This window comes from Xiphias gladius, chromosome 11, assembly GCF_016859285.1.
Source record: "Xiphias gladius isolate SHS-SW01 ecotype Sanya breed wild chromosome 11, ASM1685928v1, whole genome shotgun sequence".
Classification (NCBI taxonomy): Eukaryota; Metazoa; Chordata; class Actinopteri; order Istiophoriformes; family Xiphiidae; genus Xiphias; species Xiphias gladius.
Window position 1 is genome coordinate 17,695,818 of NC_053410.1, and position 21,539 is coordinate 17,717,356.

Sequence of the window (21,539 nt, forward strand, 5' to 3'; positions counted from 1 at the left end):
CTTGTGCAGTGCTGAGTGATACAGTTTAAATATTAATAATAATATTTGTGAAATATATGAATTGTGGTAAATGCAGACAGACAAACTGGTGTTCAATGCAATGGATTTTGTTCCGCTGTTATGCATTACATCAGACTCTTTACTTGTAAAACAAGAACTTAACACAAAACCTTTACACAGAAGAATTTAAATGACAAGATCAGATTGTGGATGATCATATCATCACCATACTTTTTTACTGATATGATTTTTTTTGCCCAGGCCTGGTCTTACATATCAGTGTTGCTGGAGCCATTAGCACTGCAACACCTCACAATAGTGTTAAGTGGCAATGATGTGTTGGTGAGAACAAACAACCACACTGTGGCAGCCTGCATCAACAGGCCGGGCAGCAAAAACCTCCACCCTGTTATTTCAAAAAGGCCCAAAGTCTAACTTTTAACACTATAGTAATAGCATGTTATATTTTTGTAGTTTCTGTACCTGTTGACCTGAGTGTTCGTGTTTTTGGCTGCTTGCATTTGGTTTCGAACTGTCAGTCCTGACCTGAATCCCCCTCTCCAGTGAGCGCTCCTCCTGTGTGCGAGGAGAGTGAGAGGTGGGGCACTGCCGCCTGTCCCTGTGACAGCCAAGTAGGTGAGGGGGGCCAGAGAGCTGAGAGTTCAGGTCACGGGGGGGAAAAAAAACAAAAATTTCAGTGCCACGCATCAGCACAAATTGCTTTTGCTGTCAAAGACCACAGACACAGAGGGATTGTACATACACTATAAAATAAATAATCTGGTGTAAGTGACAATCCAAATATGGAATGAGTATTATATTTCCTGGTATGTTTTGTATAGTTTTCACTTCATCTTATTTACACAGCCCTCTATGTCAAGCATCTTGCTCAGAGCTCACATATAATTCAACATTATATACTGTATACTGTCCATACTACACCATGTTCACATCACATACCACATTACATCATACTGTATGCATATCAAATTGATAAATCAAAGATTAGCAAATAAAAAATTAAGTGACTGAAATGCAACAACTGTTATTTGTCTCTCATGCATATTCATTATAAATAATGTTTCATGTTACAGACAGTTCATGGAAAGACTTAAGGGTATGATTAGGTTGTTTTCTTTCTGTCTTTCTTACTTTTTTAGTAAAATTCAGTACAATAATCAATGGATACAGCACTGTGTTTGTGATAAAATGAGAGGTGTTAAACTGCTTTAACAAATGCACAATACTTCCTAGTAGGTCATACTTTAAAATTTGCCCTTCAAAGGGGTCCATATCCAGATATTCTCAGCCTTAAAAAGTCATTATAAAAAAAGAATCCCACAGACAAAAGTTGTATTTTTCTTTATTTTTCAAAGGGTTTGAAGTTTTTTTCAAGTGCAGCTTTCTGTCCTCTGATTGACGTCATTCCCGGCCAGGGGTTCACTCTAAAATAGCTCTCATGGCTAAGTTAGGAAACTCATAGCATACTGGAGGAATGTTTAAAACAACAAACAATGTAGCTGGCTGTAATTTCTTTCTTCACATGTACAAAGAGGTTTGTTTCAAAAGAGGAGCAGCTCGAGTCAGCACTTCAGTGGATGTTTCTAAAATCTGCTCAGCTTTTTGCATGGTTTGATCACATGAAAAGTTATCAAAGAGATCTGAGCAGTCACTGTTCTCTTGTGCCGTTAACCCATGTGTAATGAAGAACCGCTCGAGCAGTGTGAATGGTTTCATTTTCATCCCAAGTAGCACTCCCAGACCCACTCCCGGACTATAAATCCAGAAACTGTTATGATTGGCTGAACCTTTCGTGATTACCACATACTTCAGTGTCTACATCCGAAGACAATGGTCATACGTCTACTGTCTCTCCGACAGACTGAAATCACACCAAGAATTTGCACTCAAGGCCACAATTTTTTGCACTTGTCAAATTAAATTAATACCTCTCTTAATTCTGTTTTATAAGGGGAACATAAGTTAAGCAAAAATCTCCCTGCATCAAAAGTAGAGGATATATTCATCCGCAATTTGTATTAATGCTTAAAGTACTGCATTTTTTTTTTTTTTTTTTTGCATTGACTCATTTACCATTTACCTGACTACTGTTGTGCCGGCAAAATATGGTTTTGTTTACTTGCTGCTTGTAGTGCTGTGTCTTCGTAATCCGTTGGTGGACAAATCCACTGCGGAGTATCCACCCAACATTCAAACAGCCCGGCAATATTTCTGTGTTGTTTTCAACTATTTACTTATTTTGAGTTCCTGCAGAACTAGCTAACTAGCTAAAATGATGTGGCACAGCAAAAAGTCGAAGTTTGGTCTCTACCTGAAGAAGATCAGATGAGATTCTAAAATAGTATCTAACATTTTTTTCAGGTTGTTTTTTAACATTGTGATTTTTCTCTTTACAGATGACTCATCAGCTAAAGATGTCAGCAGGGTAGGTTTTTGCATAATTTTTTTTGTAGATATTTTTGTGACAAAGTACATGAAGCTTCATTTTACAGTTTAACACATTATAGATATTTTATTACTTTGCCCCCTAATTCCCAACGCTAACCTTAGTGACTAATGGAGTTCATACTCAGGAATGGACACTATGCCTGGACTAATTCAAGGACAGCACAGAACTCAATACTGTCCTTCATAACCGCAAAACTGTCCTGGTGTGCTTAATTAAGATGCAGATTAACTACACACTTAGACACCAAATTTGTTTGTCCTTGTTCTTACTTTCTTTAGAACAGCACCAATAGGAGTTTGTTTCATGGTCTTGGAAAATATAAAATGCAGAATATAGTTTACAAATCATATCTGTGGTGAGATGTAGCACAGTAGTGATGCTTCTGATGTTAAAACTCGAGTTGTCCAGAAAAGGTCAGGCTCTGTGAATGTTCAGGTAAGCATCAAATAGATAGTTAATGAGAAACAATTTGAATGTTTTGCTCCATTGCACACTCGCCAGGTGTGAGACGGTTGGCAGGAAAGTTATGGGAAAGAGTAGATCCCCTGTGCTCCACATACAGTACGTATGTTCGCACCTTTGTCAACTCGCGCCCCTGGGAGGCCCGGTGTCAGCGCCCACAGTAGGGCTCTGGAGCCAGGTCAAAGGGACTTCACACACATACACCCAGGGGGAAAAAAGAAAAAGAAAAAAAAAAACGAGGGCCACTCGACCCCTCAGTGCGTCATCCATACGTCTTTGCAAACAGGATGTGGGAGGAGAGAGGGCGTCCCGTGGGGGAGGCTTTCTAGTACGCCACTCTCCCTGCCGTCCTGTCCTCACCCTCTCCACAGGCGCAGAAATAGACGGCTCTCTTGCCCCGTACAAGGCAAGAGGTCGGCCTCTTACATAACTACACTTTTAAGCATAGGCCGAGCTCTAATCAGAGCTGTGGGGCTCTGATGGCCCCCTCTCGGGACTGCTGAGGGGATCCCTGGGCTAGAATGCAGCAGTGAAGGGGAGTGTAAGAGTGGGCTGTAGGGTTATGTTGTGATGAATAGCTCCGTCTTTGTGAATGGCAAGAAGATGATCCCCTACCATTCATAAAACAATTAACATCTTGCTATTTGAGTTAGTAGCTATCTGCTGCAGTAACATTAGACTGGGTGCAGTGCAGAATGCAGGATGTTGTCAAGTTTTTCTCTGTCGAAGCACTTGCTGAATTTTGAAATTCAACCTCAGTGTTTATGGGAGACTGTGGAGTTGCAATTTTCTGTATGTCTTGTGTCCAGCAGTACCAGGACACAAATATGCAGGGTGTGGTGTACGAACTCAACAGCTACATGGAGCAGCGCCTGGACACTGGGGGAGACAACAAACTCCTGCTCTATGAGTTGTGCAACATCATCAAAACAGGTAAAAGTAAAAATCAATTCATCCTCTCAGCTTCAGTTCACATAACACTGGTGCCACAACCCAAAAGTGATGCTGACAGCATACATTTTTTTAAGAGAAAAAAATCCTGCTTGATTATGACATATGTTTGTATAAACATCTCCTTATGAGTCTGGGATCAGATATTCTAAATACCATTTGTAGCGACCTGAAAGAGAAGGAGTAGGATTTTCTCTGGTGAGTAAACTGAAGATGTGGCAGCAAGTTTTGTCAGTTTGAAGTCAAATTTTGGGTACTTTTCCAACATTGACGTGCTTTTCTGACACTAATTGTATTGCCAACTGTGGTCAACCCCACCCTGCTTTAATTAAAAAGAATAAAACGAAAACTGAAACAGATGAACAGTCCATCAGTAAATTCATTTACTTTTATGTATTGTTTGCTTAAAAAAACGTATTTTTTTCCTTCATGTGATCTCTAGTATTTAATGCCTAATGCCTAATATATTTTTAATGTCAGATAAGAATGCCTGTCTCCATCTTGATACTTAGTTGGTGGTATACGCAAACACCTGGAACAATGATGGAAATAAGTCTAGGACTTCATCACTCTATCTCTAACGTAGTCGGAAATGTTATAATCTATAAATATATTAGAAAGTTGTCAATAAACCCAATCTAACCAAACCACAGAAGGATCGGTTCACCAAAACCACACGACTCATTAACTTCTTGATCATCTGCGTATTCACTGATGCTCCACCGGTCTCTCTGTTGTCACATTGTATGACAACGTGACCTATATATCAGTCTGAAATGGGACTGGAGAGGAGGACTGGGAATGAGATGAACTGGATGGCAGTCAAAGCCCTCGGTCAGAGTGCCCTTGTTGTTATGTGGGACATTGTTAATAGATCGTCATTAGATTGTAACTAGACTTGTCTCCTTGTCCCCCTTTCCCTCTCCAGTATACCTGCCATTTGCTGTTGAACATATCTATGTGAGATAACATATCATGGACATACAGCTAATGCCAATTGTTACTGGACTGTCTAACTGTAGCACTTGCACTTTACACCTGTGACCTGTGTGGCTCATATCTCTACAGCAACAAAAGCTGATGGATTTGCACTTTACTTCTTGGGAGAATGCAACAATGTAAGTGCAGAGGTCATTTGCTGAATACATTTTATACAATAATACAGTCCTGTGCCCGTATTTGACATTTGTTTCTCCATTTCTGTTTCCCTCTCTGTTCTTGTCTATGCTTCTCAACAGAGTTTATGTTTGTTCACTCCAACTGGGGCCAAGGATGGCCCTCCAAGCCTCATCCCCTCCGGCCCCATCGCATTTGGGACAACCATTGCCGCTCATGTTGCCAAGACTCGCAAAACACTGCTAGTAGAGGACATCATGGGGGTAAGGCTGTTTTCTTGCACCCATCACATGAATCTAACTTCTCACTGCATGGCTGTGATGTTCGATTACAGTTGTCTTTATGCCCTCTATATATGTTGCGTTAAATCATCCTTGTTCTTCACCACCTGGTTCGATGCACTCAGCACCCTCTTGGTAAAAATACATAAATAAAAATAGACTTTTCAACTTGAAATTTATGGAGGACTCACATGTTTAGTTCTATCTTTTCTGCTCTGCACTTGTGGACTGCAGTACTTATTGCAGTTAAAATACAGACGGCGTCCTCCTTCACACTTTACACTCTGAACTGGAGGGGATGTCCAAGAGGAAGCGGGAAAAAGCTCAGGAGTGCTTTGAAATTAAAGAAAATATTAGCAAAGGGACACTGTGGTGAGGAACACCATGTGTCCAAAAGACAAAAAAATCAAAGCATAAAAGTTAAAAATCTTTATTAAGGTGAAATTCTTTTAGCACTTAATCATATGGCACACTTACTGACATTTATCACTCTACAGTTGATGAAAAGTGGCAAATGCAGCTTCAAAGACAGTAACAGAAATGTTTGCCCTGCTGAGGGGTAAATGTTAGGATTTGTCGTCTTTGTTGTCTGTATCCGTTGATGTACCAGCTGCACTGACCTCCTTTGTTAAACCCCCTATGCAGTTCAGGTGAAAATTTTCTACACTGACCTCTGTGTTTCAGGACGAGCGCTTCCCCGACGGCACAGGGCAGGACTCAGGGATCCACGTTCACTCTGTCCTGTGCCTCCCCATCCTCACTGCCATCGGGGACCTCATTGCCATCCTGGAGCTGCAACGGCACTGGGGCAAGGAGCCCTTCAACCTCAGCCACCAGGAGGTCAGTCTGACCCAGACAAAACACACCAAGAGTGGGAGGCTGGAGCAAGGCTCAGAACTACAGTTAGCCTGGTATTCACCTTAATCTGGATCTGTTTGAGATCTCTACTAGTTTTGTGGGTTTCAGTTGGAAAATACATGTTTTTTGTCTCCAGGGACTTTCTACTAGGTGCTAATGAAATACATTCTGTGAAATGGCAGCGCAATGAGCTAGAAAATTACTTAACATACAGGTTGCTCAGGCAAGATTCACATTTAAAATTTAAAACCTTACATAAACAAGCCATCTCTTGACAGCATTTTTAAAATTACTTAAAGATTCCCTGATTTTGTACTTTTTTTCAACATCTTATATATTTTAGGATTTTTGGTTAAATCTCAAGCAGGTGTCACTGTAAATTAATGTAATATTTAGAAGCAGAATACATTAGGTAAAACTGATTTGAGAATAATTTTGTGTGTGTGTATGTGTGTTTCTGACAACCTGACAAGTCTCACAGTCAAACATTCACTGCACTTTTAGCTCTGGTTTGGTCTACACTAACTCCAGAGAGAAATATGTGGCTCTATAGATTGCAAATGTTCCACTGTGTGCACCATTTAGTTGCTAACCTTGTCTGTCTTTGGTGCTGAGCAGGTAGCGTACAGCGTGTTTATCAAAGCTTTTTCACTTAAAACAGCCGCAGGAAAAGAGCTGGATGAGAGCAGTGAGAGTGAATCAAAACATTAAAGTCACAGGCCATGAAACCAAAACAATGAGCTAAAAGATGCTAACATTCTTTTTAGAGTTGAAGGAAACTGCAGAGCTGCATGGTAATCCTCTGTGGGTTGACCCCTTTCATGTAACACATTTGACCCATTTTTCATATATAAATATCTCATAGTGCAGCTTTAATTCTGCATTTCTTAAATTTTAACCCATAATACCAAACATACAGATGCAGCAGCATTACAGGTGTAAGTCGGCTCTGAATCTATAGACTGTGCAGAACAGATAATTACGTTGCGTTATAGAGGAAACGAGATAAGAACAGATTAAACCTGGAAAATGTGTGATAACTTGTGTTAATTGTGATGTATTTTTTTTTTCTGCAGTTCTTTGGAACTAAGCTTCAGTTTCTTTTCCAGGTTGCAACAGCTAATTTAGCGTGGGCGTCCGTTGCCATTCATCAAGTACAGGTGAGCCATCTTCCACAGAAGACTGGTCTGAATTTAAAATTGCACACTGTAGCAGATACACTGCACTGTAACACTTCACTAAAGACTTGCCTGGGAACAAGGTGAAGCCTACCTGTCCCACTTATTATGATCTTAGGTGACTTTGTTTGTTCTGGTTCTGCACTGGTGTTTTTAATGGTGAAATCCACTGTGTACAGGAACTGGGTTGACACTCGGCCCAGTCCAATCAACTAAGCCCATAGATTCAACAAACAGCTCCCCGAGGACGTCATTACGCCCCAGTGCTGTTTTTATACGAACAGATAGCATAACACCTCAGAGAAGCAGCGTCCCACTGCAGCTCTGTTAGCTGCTTGCTGCAAAACACTCTGTTGCTACTGAAACTCATGAAGGTGGCCCACAGCCAAGTGTGTAGACAGCAAGTCGCTTTGTTTACAGTACATGCAGGATATTGTATGTGTCCTGGAGGAAACGTTTGATACGTCTGTATGCCGGGTCTTGACCTTTTTGTTTTTTGTTTTTTTTCTAGGTGTGCAGAGGCCTCGCCAAACAGACTGAGCTCAATGACTTTCTACTAGATGTGTCAAAGTAAGAGCTGCTGGTGGGACAGTTTACCGAAGACTAAATTATTGCTGATGAAAACCATTTAAAAGTGTATTTATCCGTGTTCTTATTTTAGCCTAAGTAGAACAAAAAAAGTGATCTAGTATTTAATCTTTTCTCTTGTCAGGTCCAAGGTTAAATGAAACTTTTTGCTCACAGAATAGCAAGAATTACTGCAATTTAGGCAACTTAGCTTTCATGTCTTGAATGTGAACGTCATCAGAGCTTCCCATTTGTCAAACATCTCAATGCGCCATTTCTTCTTTTCGCACAGAACATACTTTGATAACATTGTGGCAATAGATTCTCTACTTGAACATATTATGGTGAGTGTGAATTCTGCAAGTATGTGTTCATTCACATTGTCCTCAAGGCTACACATCCTGGGAGTGTGTGTTAGGCCATGTGTGTTAAAAAAGAGTAGTAATCCGGCTGTAGTGCAGATACACACAGGCCATATCAATACCTGTGGGGCACTGCTAATACTGTATTTCCTTACAATACATGCTTGTTGGCATTAATAATGTATAATGATAACACTTATACTACTTGATATATTATTTTTTATAATTATACATTGTCACTATAATAAATACATACTAAGGCAAGTTTTCAGGTACTTTGTATCATCTAAAATAGATGTTTGTATGAATTTTGTTGCCTTGTGAATGTGGTGTCATCTCAGGTCATTCAAGTCATCTGGTTCAAACACTGAAACGAACTGGAATGACCTGTAGTTATACTGTGTGTGTGTGTGTGTGTTTTAAATCTCTACATTTAACTGTTCCATCCAAAAGAAACAATTAAAACGGCAGTGATATATCTGATTTCATTATGTTGCAGGTGCTAGACATAATTTTCCATGTTTTCTCAGTTCTTTCAAATCCTCAGTGTTGCTAATAAGCCTGCGTCCCTGGTGTTTTTTTGCAGATATATGCAAAAAACCTGGTGAATGCGGACAGGTGCGCACTCTTCCAGGTAGATCACAACAACAAAGAACTGTACTCTGACCTGTTCGATATTGGGGAAGAGAAAGAAGGCAAACCTGTCTTTAGGAAAACCAAAGAAATTAGGTGTGTAAGATTTACATTTTTCTCTTACGGGATGCTAAATACTACACTCATTTAATTTTATTCTTCTTTGATTTACATAAGTCACATACTCACATACAGTTTACACAGATTTTCTTTGAAAAATGCTAATTTATTTTAAAGTAGAAGGAACTCTTTTTCTTTCCTTTTTTTTATGTCTTTTCTGCACCTAGAAGAGATTGTTCACCATAGTGTACAGTAAAGAAGTTCCTCTCATGACAAACACAGCTCAGAAAAATGCTTCCAATAATAGGAAGTTAAAAGAAAAAGGGGAAAAAATCAAATGACCCTCTGATTTTGTACCATTTTTACTCCGAGTTACAATGGAACATAATCATCTTTTACTCTGGCTAATCTACACACTGTGCTGTAAATTGTGTTTTTAAAATCAGGTTTTCGCATGAATTTTCATAATATTGATTTATTACAGAATTTTTTTAAAGCAGACTTTCACATACACACTGAGAAGCCTTGAAGGGAGGTCCGCACAATCAAACTCCTCTCCGCTTTCCCTGTAGGTTTTCTATAGACAAGGGAATAGCTGGCCAAGTGGCTCGGACAGGGGAAGTCTTAAATATCCCAGATGCCTATGCAGACCCAAGGTTCAACCGGTAAACTCCAACAGACTCTGCGATAAGCCATTTTTACTTCTCTTTTCCATTAAATATGATTATTGACAATCCAATGAACTTTCTTGAAGCACTTTATGCCTTATGCCTTCTACTGTATGGTTCACAATATCAACTAACTAAATGTACACAGGGATGACTGTCAAATTGATTTCTCATATTTTTATATGTCTTCCTTAACAGAGAGGTGGACCTGAAAACTGGCTACACCACGCGGAACATCCTGTGCATGCCCATCGTGAGCAGGGGGAGTGTTATAGGTGTGGTGCAGATGGTGAACAAGCTAAGCGGAAGTGCCTTCACTAAAACAGATGAGAACAACTTTAAGATGTTTGCTGTCTTTTGTGCTCTGGCCTTACACTGTGCAAATGTGAGTACACTGGATTAGTCTTAAAATATTTAAGCGACTCACTGATATTCTCCAACAGCGAAAACATGAGCTGTTCTCTTTATGTCTGTCTACAAAAGCCTCCTCTTTATTTTTTGTGGTGCAAGTAGATTATGTGGCAATTATGTAGAACTTCATAGCAGCGAAATCCACTCGATTCTGGCTTATTTTTGGATAACTGCACCTTTGACGTAGTGGCATCATCAGTGTCCTAAATTCATTCTCATTGCTGGGAGGCTTGTTTCAGCTGTTACCAGACTGCGGATTTCCCTATTTCTGAGACTAGTAATGTCATTTTTCTCACGTAGGTTGACAAAGGTGGTGACAACAGCTTCTATTTAAAGTGTGCTTTGCCCCAAAATCTGAACAAAAGCTTCTTATTAGATGGTTGACACTGATGATTATCCCTTGCGTGGAACACACAGACGTCTCATGAATCCTGCGGACTCTCGAAGCTTGCCTTGTGTGGTCTGTCTGTCAAAACCCTCTCCCCTCTGTGGGGCCTGACTCACCACCATCTCGTGCGACAAACTTACGCAGGAGCAGCGTCACAAAGTTGGTTTTAAAATTGATGAGGCACGTTAATATTTTAAGACCAGCAGTCTGCATCCGTCCACTGACAGGATTTATGTTTAGCTGTAATTTATGCTTCACGTCTCTAGGAGGCTGACTTAGGCCAGCTCCTGATTTATGGTGATTTATGGTGGAAGGTGTGAGGCCTGGCGCCTGTACCTAACTGTCTTATTCCTGTTTGTCTGGGAAGGGGACAGGGATACAAACCAGATGTGGAGACACTTTTTGGAAATACACAGATAAAATATGATACAGGACTGTTGAAGATAACTTAAGTCTGTTTGACCCTTTTGGAATTTCCACCAGTGATAGTTAAAGAATTCAACAATGATATAAAATACTTCCATGATATTATTATTATACGGTATATGGTATTATGTTCCACTGGATTGTTCAGCGACTCTCCTGATATTTTAAAGACTAATTTCTGTTCTGTGATTCCCATAGATGTACCACAGGATCCGGCACTCTGAATGCATTTACAGAGTGACGATGGAAAAACTGTCTTATCACAGCATTTGCACATCAGAAGAATGGAAGACCCTTACCCAGCTCAACCTCCCGGCACCGATTTATAAAGAGATCGAAATGTGAGTGTCCTTTCAGGTTCAGATTCAGAGCAGGTTCTATCACTATCTCTGCTGATATACGAAACCCGTGGCCCTGAGTGTAGTTGGCCTACAGCCAGTAGTCTGTGAGAGACTCCAGACCTGGATGATACACGGGTCTTCTAGATGTCAGCCTGTCAGTTCAACACACACACACACACACAGACCTCACATGTGCCCTCATCTGTCTCTCCTCTCCCTCTCCCAGGTGTGCTGTACATGCTAATTTAAACTCTCCTCCCATCTCTTCCTCCTTCGCCCAGGTTCCACTTTGACATTAGTCCATTTGAGGAGATCTGGCCTGCTGTCTTTATCTACATGGTTCACAACTCCTGTGGAAAGACCAGGTAAAGAGTCAAAGGGCCAAGGTGATATCACTGTCATTACCTCACCAAAGCATTTGTTAATCAGTTTGTTTCTTTCTCACTGCATGCAGCTTTGAGCTGGAGAAGCTGTGTCGGTTCACCATGTCTGTGCGGAAGAACTACCGGCGTGTGCCCTACCACAACTGGAAACACGCAGTGACAGTGGCACACTGTATGTACGCCATACTACAGAAAACCTCTGGGATCTTCACAGAGCTAGAGGTTTGCTCTTTGTTGGGTCTGAGCTTTACTGCTGCTTGACGAAAATAACTGAAACTGGAAACAAGGTTATCATCTGAGGTCACTCTGTGATTTCAAGTGATGTTTTTACTTTTTTATCTACCCACTCTGGTTTACAGAAGAAGGGCCTGTTGATAGCCTGTCTGTGCCATGATCTGGACCATCGGGGTTACAGCAATGCGTACCTGCAGAAGTTTGACCATCCGCTGGCTGCTCTGTACTCAACCTCCACCATGGAGCAGCACCACTTCTCTCAGACTGTCTCCATTCTACAGGTAGAGCTCCACTACGCAGAACTTACTGTACAATTAAAGTCGACATTTTTAGAATGTATTTAAAATGCTAATGTCTAGTATGAAATTATTTGCTTAAAATAACATTTTTTAGTATTTTATTATGTTGTTTAAAGAAATGCAGATGTTGGGCAAAAGAATGGGAAAACCACATGCAATTGAATCACAGGATTTACAAAATAATTGAACAAAGTGAGGGGAAGATGTCACAAATGATGCACAATTTGAAGTCCACTGATAAAGACAGATGGCCACTTTAAAAACTTAGTTGTCACACTGTAAAACTATACACTCAAATTTTGCAAAAACACAAAATGAGCTTCAAAAACTCATATTTACCACAGGGATGACTTTAAGGGACTAAAACCACTAAGATAGCAATCAACCTGAATTGTATTTAAATTTTAGGTTTTAATGTGTTCTGTAGCTATGTTTTTTTCTGTGCAAGAGACACAGATATTCTTCACATTTCTAGGTACATTTTCAATTGCATCCTGTGAAGGCAGAAATACTTGAATTAACTTATAATTTACAGAAAATGAATGGTTACATGCACACACTGTCAGTTACAGATCTGTTGAACGTTCTGAATGCCCTCTTCTGTGACATCCAGGATCTGCTGGGATGACGAGAACCTGAGATGAATCTGAGAGTGCAAGCTGTTGTAGTCTAGCTGAGCTGAACGCCTCATAAGTGGAGCTTTTGCTTTTTTATTGATCTCTCTGTTTCTCATAGCTGGAAGGGCACAATATTTTCTCCAACCTAAATTCCATCGAGTACGAGCAGGTGCTGGAGATCATCCGGAAGGCCATCATCGCCACGGACCTCGCCCTGTACTTCAACAACCACCAGCAGCTTTCGGAGCTGCTGACCTCGGGCGGGCTGGACTTTAACAACCACTCACACAGGTGAGGTCCAGACTCGCACGGGTGCACAGGGCCACTCCAGGCCTCATAGCATCACACGGAGAAATAACAGAGCTATAACAAGCTTCTCTTCCCCTCCAGGGACCGTGTGATTGGTCTGATGATGACAGCATGTGACCTGTGTTCTGTAACCAAGCAGTGGCAACTCACACGACTCACAGCCAACGATATTTATGCTGAGTTCTGGGCTGAGGTACAGTGCGACACCGATGGAGTTTAAACAGCTTTAAACTAAACGTGGTCATGCCTCCTGTATAAAATTCCGACCTCTATAATTAGTTGTAAATGTTGTTAACCATAGCTGTCCTACAATTTGTAAGGCACAAAATAAGGATCAGTGGTCTAATGGTCAAGAGGTTTGCCGCATTATGCAAAAAATAAGAGTTATAAGTTATAACTATAAACTTATATATTATTAAGTTTCTCTCCTTATTTTGTTCCTCCACAGGGAGATGAGATGAAGAAGATTGGGATGCAGCCGATCCCTATGATGGATAGAGACAAGAAGGACGAGGTTCCCCAAGGCCAAGTGAGACCAGAACTTCTCCTCACGTGTCTCCCGCCTTACTTTCTCTCTAGTTCACACACGCTCTCAAAGAGTTTGAAAATTTCTGTATTCTGATGGTGTGGAATAACCACAAAAGGAAGCTAGTGATACTTTTAAAAGTTGTGAGAAATATGAAAAAATAAAGAGAAGAAACCACAAAGGCCAGTGGTGGAAAGAGTATTTGAATATCCTGCTCAACTAAGATTACCGATAGTTGAATAATTGAAGGAAGTAATGACTTGAAATCAATAATATTTTAATAACCAGTATCGTTATAGATTGAGATAAAAATAACATAAGTTCTGGAAATAACATACAATACCAGAAGCCCCTAAAGACTATAAAGGGTATATGTAGTTTATTAAACTTAAACACTTAAACATGCATATTGATAAATAATAAGGGTTAAACTATTTACCTGAACTGTTTTTGATTCTATGTTCCCATATAAATTTTAACAAATACTGTGCCCGCCAGGATATCAGATAAGTTAGTTACTTTAGTAATCACAGTAAATTTAAACAGCTATGACCTGGAAAAAGTAGCAATATAATAATGTAATAATAACAATATGGTAATTATGTTTTTATGAAGCATAATGACCTCATAAAGATTTTTTTAAATAGTAAACAAAAAACGAAAAAAAAAAATATTAAAAGAGACTTATTGTCAAGTCCATACACATCCATAGTCAACACGTATAGTTGTTTGCACTTCTGTTGCCTGATCAGACCTCTTCTCAAGACTGTGTGGAGGTGAATCAAATAATACTCTTCTGCTAATAATTTAACTGCCATTTTATACACATGATCTACAAGGAGTTTTCAAAAATTCTTTTGCTGGAATTTTGTTATTTTTGGATCAGGTGTTAGATAACATTTGCGTCAGGTTGTATCTTTTTTGAGCATGTGTAGCGTTTAAGACCACTGACAACCCCGCACATCATACACTAAAGGGGACACTGTTCTTCATGGCCTCAGGGTCCCCCCAAAGTCCCCTCCAAAAATAAGCTATTATCAACACATGACAGACAACAAAGAGAATGAAAGCCACGAGGTGCGTCGCATTTCTGATTGGTCCTTAATGTATGACATTCATTTATCAGACTGTTTCTAAAACTGTTTAGAAAAACTATATACAGACTTGCCTCTACTGCCTAATTATTTCTCCTTGTTTAGTTGTTTTTGTTTTGTTTGTTTTTTGCCTTTTTTAAAGGTGGGATTCTACAATGCTGTTGCAATTCCATGTTACACGACACTAGCGGAGCTTTTCCCTCCATCCAGTCCTCTTCTAAAAGCCTGCAAGTAAGTATTCGAAGCTACGGTACTCAAAGTATAATGAAAGTCTCACCCTTCGCTGTGTGCTTTGACAAAAAGGAGGTGATAGAAAAGGTATCTAGTATATGTGTTTAGGAATACAACATTTAAATAACTGAATAATTGTAAGTGTTTTAATTTTTTTTTCTTTTTCGGGGAAATAGGTCAAAAAACACAAAACAAGTCAGAAACAAAAGTTCCTTTACACAGTATCGTCTGATATGGTCAATAAACGCACTGACAACAGCATATTTGTGCTGGCCTCGTCTGACCAGCCGCACTTGGCCAGACATGTAAGATCAGAGGTAAAAAGGAGTGAGTGTGTGTATAGGTGCACATTCCACGGACACACACATGCTACTGTACTGATATTGGATTAAACAAACTTGTGCTATAGCTACTAACAGGAGACGGATGCTCCTCCTAACTTGGTGCATGAGTGTGTGTGATGTGACATTGTGTTTCTGTGTGTCATTCGATAAGGGCGTAAGAATGTATTTATATGTGTCATTTCTGGTTGTTGACCAGGATCAAATTGCACATTTGCCTGCCCTTCTGGGGTAACCTGCTGGTTTTTAAAATGTTGTGACCTTGATCTGCAGGGAATGCAAACAAAGTGAGCAGTGTAATATTTTAAGCTGATGGGACTGCTGCTGCGGATGACTAATGAATTACACAGTTGGTCCCTGGCTGTGGTGACATGTGTTTGACCATTGTTCATTTTAGCATAATTCTTGAGATTTATGTCTTGAATAAATTTTCAGTGTAAATTTATTACATTTAGGTGTTTAATATGGTTTGGTTTCATGCAGCCTTTTGCATTGTTGACAGCTGTAAGGTTTTGATATTTAATCTGATTCTCTTCAGAACCATAATTTGATATTTTTGTATTTCTGGCTTAGCATTTTCATTAGAGTTGCGTAATTTCGGCTTCTCCAATTTCTTCTTCTTTTTAAAGTTCTGTCTGTCTGTAACAACATAATATCCGTACCATAGTTAAAATCAGATGCACACCCTTGTGGCAGGAAACTGTTATAATGTTGTGTGTTAACTAGCTGGCCCCATCAAGTAGTGAAATTAGTGCTTTTACTTTTCATTCAAACAAGAAAACTGAAAATTGGCTGCAGTGGATAAGTAACAAATATGAATCTGATAATAGCTTAATCAAATCAAAAGGCCATAATTAGCCTCATATAATTTGAATTGACAGAAAAAAAAACAATAAGGAATTTCATTCACTGTGTTTTTGTAACCGTTATTTTTGTCCTATTATTGATTGAGTTTACTTTGATTCTTGTTGACAAGACTATAACCTCTTATTTCATATTATAAGCCATATGTTTGCAGTAAGAAATGAAAAGTCTGTGTCGGTAGCATCACCCTGATTGTAAACCCACGACGTGCAGAGTGTGAGTCGGATCTGAGGTGTTTTGTGTTTGCAGGGAGAACCTGGGCCAGTGGGAGAAGATAGCACGGGGCGAGGTGGAGGACGTAGTGCCCAGCCGACCCTGTGATTCAGGCCCTGTCAAGGTGGACAACTGACTACCAAAGGGGTTGCTGGCCCGCCAAAGGAATACAGCCTGGATCCTGCCACGGACCTGGTACTTTGTAGGAGGAGGAACCCACATCCTGTGTTAGCAGGAGACAGATCAGCTAAAGGCGACTTGACTCTGAAAACACATAGTTACCTCATTGGGTGACGGAGGTGTCAACACTGGCGGTTTCACCGATCCCAGAGACTGACAGACAGCTGATGGGGAGGGACTTGGACCCATCACCCTGCGTCCACTCAGCTTGGGAATTCATTTGGTAGAATGGACTTTTGGTTGTTTTATTTTGGCAGTTTTTTTTTTTTTTTTTTTTTTTTTTGAGATTATTCTTTTATGGTCTTGTATTTGCAGGGGCCTTACTCCGGACCTGTCACAGGCTAGGATATGTGAAATCTTGTTGGTTCAGGCTTTTTTGAAATGGTACTGTTTGCCTTCTGTGGTAGGTTTATCGTATGTGCACTACTTCAGCAAGGTGTTCCCAGAGACAGAAGGAATGTGTAGAGCAGATGTTTGGTGTAATGCCACCTTATTGAGACGGTGGATGTCAGAATGTTTTTTTTTATTACTTTTTGAGCAAAAATCCTTTGCAGTACTTGAATAAAGTGATACAGCCTACTCTATGTGGAGATTGCAGAAATCCCCCGCAGCATATTCTACAAAACATAGATGAACTGTGACGAGAGGAGTTAGATAATGTCAATACTTGTGAACACAGTCACAAGAGAGTCACAGTGTTCCACCCTGAAGTGGACCCCACAGCACTGCCCCTGGCTCCCCCTGGTATTTAGGAACCTGCTGCATAGTACATCGACTTCTTCTGAGGATCTCTCCCTAGGCCAGCAGTCATAATGTTTATAGGGGGGAGTTCACATGACAAAAAATATCAAGATGCAGAAATAGCATCACTTTCAGTCATCCATAGTAAGCCAAGACTGCATACTATTGAATTTTCACTCTTATAACGTTTTTTGCACCACTGTCACATCATGAACTAGAATGGCACTCGGAGAGCGCAGACCTCCTCAAAGCCCGTGTTAAAAAACAAACAACAGACTTCAGAGAAAGATATTCAAATTCAGAGTAAATGATCCCGATATGCCCTAAAATTTCATGGGTTCTTCCCTGGCCCATGCCTCATCCCTCTAACAAGTTCGGTGCAAATCGGTCGTGTACTTCCTGCCGTCAAACAAACCGACAAACAGACACGGGTGAAAATATAACACCCTTGGCGGAGCTAATTATTTTACATATAAATCTGGTTCATCTTATTAATCACTAATCACTTCTACAACCATAAATAAAACACATTTGAAATGAGGATACTGCACAAGGTGGCTAAGTGTCCCAGTGGATTACAAAGATTAGTTTCTTTGCAGTGACACCACAAACTTTTTACGGGTGACTACCATTTATAATGTCCAGACTGCATCCTAATCTATAACACATGTTTAAGGCGTGATGAATTTTAAAGATGTAAATTAAATTAAGAGCAAAGGGTGGAATATGTGAAGCCTAAACACAGATGTTTTCTCTCTTTTTGTCATAAATGGGTGTCCACGCAGTTTCAAAGCCGTGGTATGTAAACATTAATGACACCGAACACTCTGTCGTTTTGCTGTTGATGCAGGTCACAGCAGCTCAACAGAAGTCTCAGCAACTGTCAGCTTCGTATTTTCCCACATCGTCAAACCTATAAAGCTAAAGTGCATCATACGTATATCTCTGGGACTGCAATGCAAGAATGTCAGCTGACTTTTTACAGGTGTGTAACAGAAGTCCCCCTCATATTCGCGCCCTGCCGAAGGAAATAAATCATCTTCCCTTACGCTCAGTCTCCAACATCATGCAAAGGGGTACAGTTGGACTCTTTCAGATGAGTTCCCAAGATCTTCCAAAAGGCAAATTATTTTGTCTGAGACTGTCATTCCAGTGGACATTGTCCCTCCAAGACTGAAATTACCGCTCAAATAATTTGTTTTATGACTGGTCCTGTGGCCCCCCCAGTGGTGTGAATGTACATTTTGATGAATGTTTTGTTGACTGCAGATCCTCGGTGGTGGCATGTTGGTTATACTGCACCATCAGTTTCCATGATGTGCTCTGTATTACTTTTCAGAATTGCTTCCAGTAAGCTTCAACCAAGAGCAACAATTAGCATGCACCTAAACTGAAGTTTATATATAGTTTTGCATATATGGTAATAGGTGTATACTGTGTACAATCTAGGAATTAGTTTGTACAGACTGAGATGTTCGCTCTGATGGTGCTAAACTGAACGGCAGTCGTGCGCTTTTTGACTGGGTATGTAGACTGTGTGTGCGTGAAAGAGTGTGTGTGCGTGTGTGTGTGTGTGTGTGTGTGTGTGTGTGTGTGTGTGTGTGTGTGTGTGTGTGTGTGAGACCGAAAGAGAGGAAGAGAGAGGAAGCTTTTGACCGTCTCTTTCCCCACTCCAACCCCACCTGAGAACATGGTTAAGTCCATAACACTGCACTGTCCCTTATACTTTTCAGCACCAGTTATATCCCATTGTCTGCACTATGTTTAGCTTATGATCTTTATCATTATTATTATTATTATTATTGATGATTATTATTATTGCTCTTATTACTATTGTTATTTTCTTAATTAGAGTTAAATTTAAATTAACTTATATTTTTTATACAAAGAAAAATAATGTTGGCCTTTTTGTTTTGTACAAAGTAAACATCAAGATAAACAAAACGGTCTAGACATGTTACTGTTACCCAGAATAATTGAGGAATGTCTCAACTGTAAATGTAAGAGCAGTAGCCCAAATGACTTTTATTAAATACCTGAAAAATACATCTGTGTGCCAGATCATTCTTTAGTTCATGTTTGGATTGCCCTTTTATTTCCATTTATTCAACTGTTAATGCATTATTTTATTGGTAGAGCTGCAGAGTCAGTGACAGTGTTGGGTGACTCCTGATTGGTCAACATGTTATTGCACTTAATCAGGTCCATTTGTTTAAATAAAAACTGGGATCATCAATAATGACTGGTATTGGTGAAAACATCTTTCCTTACTTTTGTGTTGGACAAACTGAGAGGACTGTGCATGCAAACTCAGCCCCGCCCCATTTTAAACATATACAATAATGTAAAATTGCTAAAGACATTTGTAACATGACTTTTTCCCCATTTTTAACCTGCATTGTTAGTACTTAATATAGAGCATATAGCACATACGGTATCAGTTTGTTTTTGCATATGTAGTCTACATGTCACCCCTCCTACCTATCTCAAAATCAGTTTCTAGCCTGTTAACTCCTTTTATTTATCCACTTATTACTGACATATGGGAATTGCCCCCTCGCCTTTTGATCCATTCCTGCTTTCATGTTCCATGATGTGATCACCGCAAATGCAGTGAAAAGAAGACAATCAGAAATTTAAAAACAGAAATTTATGATGCCAGTGTGTCTGAATTTTCTTGGTATTGGAATATTTGGCTCTGTTGATTGAAGAGATGATGGAAGGAATGTTCATGAAACATACCTTAAAACTGTGTAGCACTTTATACTGTACATAGAGGTGTTATTGTCTTTCAGTACGTAATATCATCTGTGAACAAATTTGTAGCACAAGGTGCAAATGGTCCTGTAAGAAAATCTCATCTTCCTCAGTTGTTATCTCTCAGACAAACAATGAAAACCATTCATTTCAACAAGATGGCTGCCCACCACTACAGAATTCACATCCTTTGGGTTTTTCCAAATTTAAACTCATCTGGAAGGAGTAAAAAGAGCGTGAAGGATGACTCATCACTCCACGTTTCCTTACTTTTTTGCTCAGACTTCCCTAGTTTAAGTTTTTTTAATTGCAATTATGCACTTTTGTTTCATAGTGCTCTTGAATACAGCAACTATTTAAGGCAAATTTTTGATGTCACTCAAGCCACAGAGGTGATCATTGTATATTTACATTATCATCACTAATTGGGATATTACTAGGGAGACATTAAGTAATCTATGACTTTTACCTTTTTTTATGTAATGTATAAAACTGGAAAGTTCATTGTCATCAGCAATACAAGCTCAGTTGGAAAGTAAACACTTCAGATCTTCAAGCATCCTCTGCATTCTTTTTTTTTTTTTTTAACATTGTTACATCAATTGTTAATGGAAAACACAAGAATGCAAATGAAAGCAAATTCCAATGTGTAGCCCTTCTTGTTTCAATGAAGCATAACATGTTACACTGTCTCTTCCCTCATGCTCAGCTTTGCCATCTGGGTGCTTTCTTATTCTGGCCATTCCAGCCCTGAGGCCTGAGTCCCCCCCCCCCCCCCCAACTCGTCTTCCCTCTCTTCTGCAGTGTAGGCTATACTCATGACTGTGTATTTACTTGCACACAAGAACTCAATCATTGTGAATAACCCGATTAAGATAATAGTTTGATTAAAGCATTTACAGGAGTCTTGCAGTAATCAGATTTACCCAACAACCAATGTTTACACGATTTATCTGGTAATTGGGTTACTGAGTGCAAGGGTTTGTGGTAGCCTGCAGGAAACATTTGTGTGTCACAAAATAAGAAAACATGGGGAAATAGGGAGAAAGTGTTGGAGTCTATTGTTTCCCATGTTAAAGAATTTACAGAACGCAATTCTGTCATTTGCAGTGTTAGAAACCATTTTTCAACCATGTCACGTATTGTTTCTGGCTCCTGACTAAATTCAAAACACCCTGTGCCCAGTAAAGCCAGATGACGGACAAAAATCTAGATGTGTTCATTGTATAACCTGACAACTCTGATAATTAGCTCAAACATTTTATTTACACTGTCAGAGGTCTCCCCAAAAGAAAAGAAAAGACAAAAGCTGGAGTTACCCTGATCCGATGAACTCTGATGGCATCGACATAAGCAGCAGCAACAATGTTGAGTCTGCTGACTTGTAGACTGGTTCTGCAGCCCCAGAGAAAGAAAAAAAAGAAAGAAGTGGCACTAATAATGACATGGAGGACTAAGATGAAGCCTTGTGACTAATTCGTTGTGTTTTAATCGCTTAGTGTTTGAGATCAGCGTCATTTTCTATGAGATAATGCTCAACATAGGGCAGCAAATACAGTGGAATGGGGTCGTGGAAGA

The 21,539-nt window shown here is 39.8% G+C and overlaps 1 protein-coding gene across 4 annotated transcripts in view; it reads left to right on the forward strand.

The window, feature by feature from the left end:
* The window catches only part of pde10a (phosphodiesterase 10A), a 36,165-nt gene extending 19,451 nt beyond the window's left edge, over positions 1-16,714 (forward strand). Inside the window, exons 3-22 of one of the 4 annotated variants that reach the window (XM_040140103.1) lie at positions 2,418-2,446; positions 3,742-3,865; positions 4,952-5,001; positions 5,122-5,262; positions 5,965-6,120; positions 7,248-7,298; positions 7,828-7,886; positions 8,176-8,227; positions 8,832-8,974; positions 9,511-9,603; positions 9,805-9,991; positions 11,030-11,172; positions 11,454-11,537; positions 11,627-11,777; positions 11,915-12,070; positions 12,824-12,996; positions 13,096-13,207; positions 13,463-13,543; positions 14,777-14,865; positions 16,320-16,714. In XM_040140103.1, coding sequence (XP_039996037.1) covers positions 2,418-2,446; positions 3,742-3,865; positions 4,952-5,001; positions 5,122-5,262; positions 5,965-6,120; positions 7,248-7,298; positions 7,828-7,886; positions 8,176-8,227; positions 8,832-8,974; positions 9,511-9,603; positions 9,805-9,991; positions 11,030-11,172; positions 11,454-11,537; positions 11,627-11,777; positions 11,915-12,070; positions 12,824-12,996; positions 13,096-13,207; positions 13,463-13,543; positions 14,777-14,865; positions 16,320-16,419 — 2,174 coding nt within the window. In that variant the 3' untranslated portion in view covers positions 16,420-16,714. Of the gene's footprint in view, positions 1-2,417; positions 2,447-3,741; positions 3,866-4,951; positions 5,002-5,121; positions 5,263-5,964; positions 6,192-7,214; positions 7,299-7,827; positions 7,887-8,175; positions 8,228-8,831; positions 8,975-9,510; positions 9,604-9,804; positions 9,992-11,029; positions 11,173-11,453; positions 11,538-11,626; positions 11,778-11,914; positions 12,071-12,823; positions 12,997-13,095; positions 13,208-13,462; positions 13,544-14,776; positions 14,866-16,319 lie in introns of those variants that run through there. The other 3 variants (XM_040140102.1, XM_040140104.1, XM_040140105.1) reach the window with 3 other exon arrangements.
* The last annotated feature ends 4,825 nt before the right edge of the window (positions 16,715-21,539 follow it).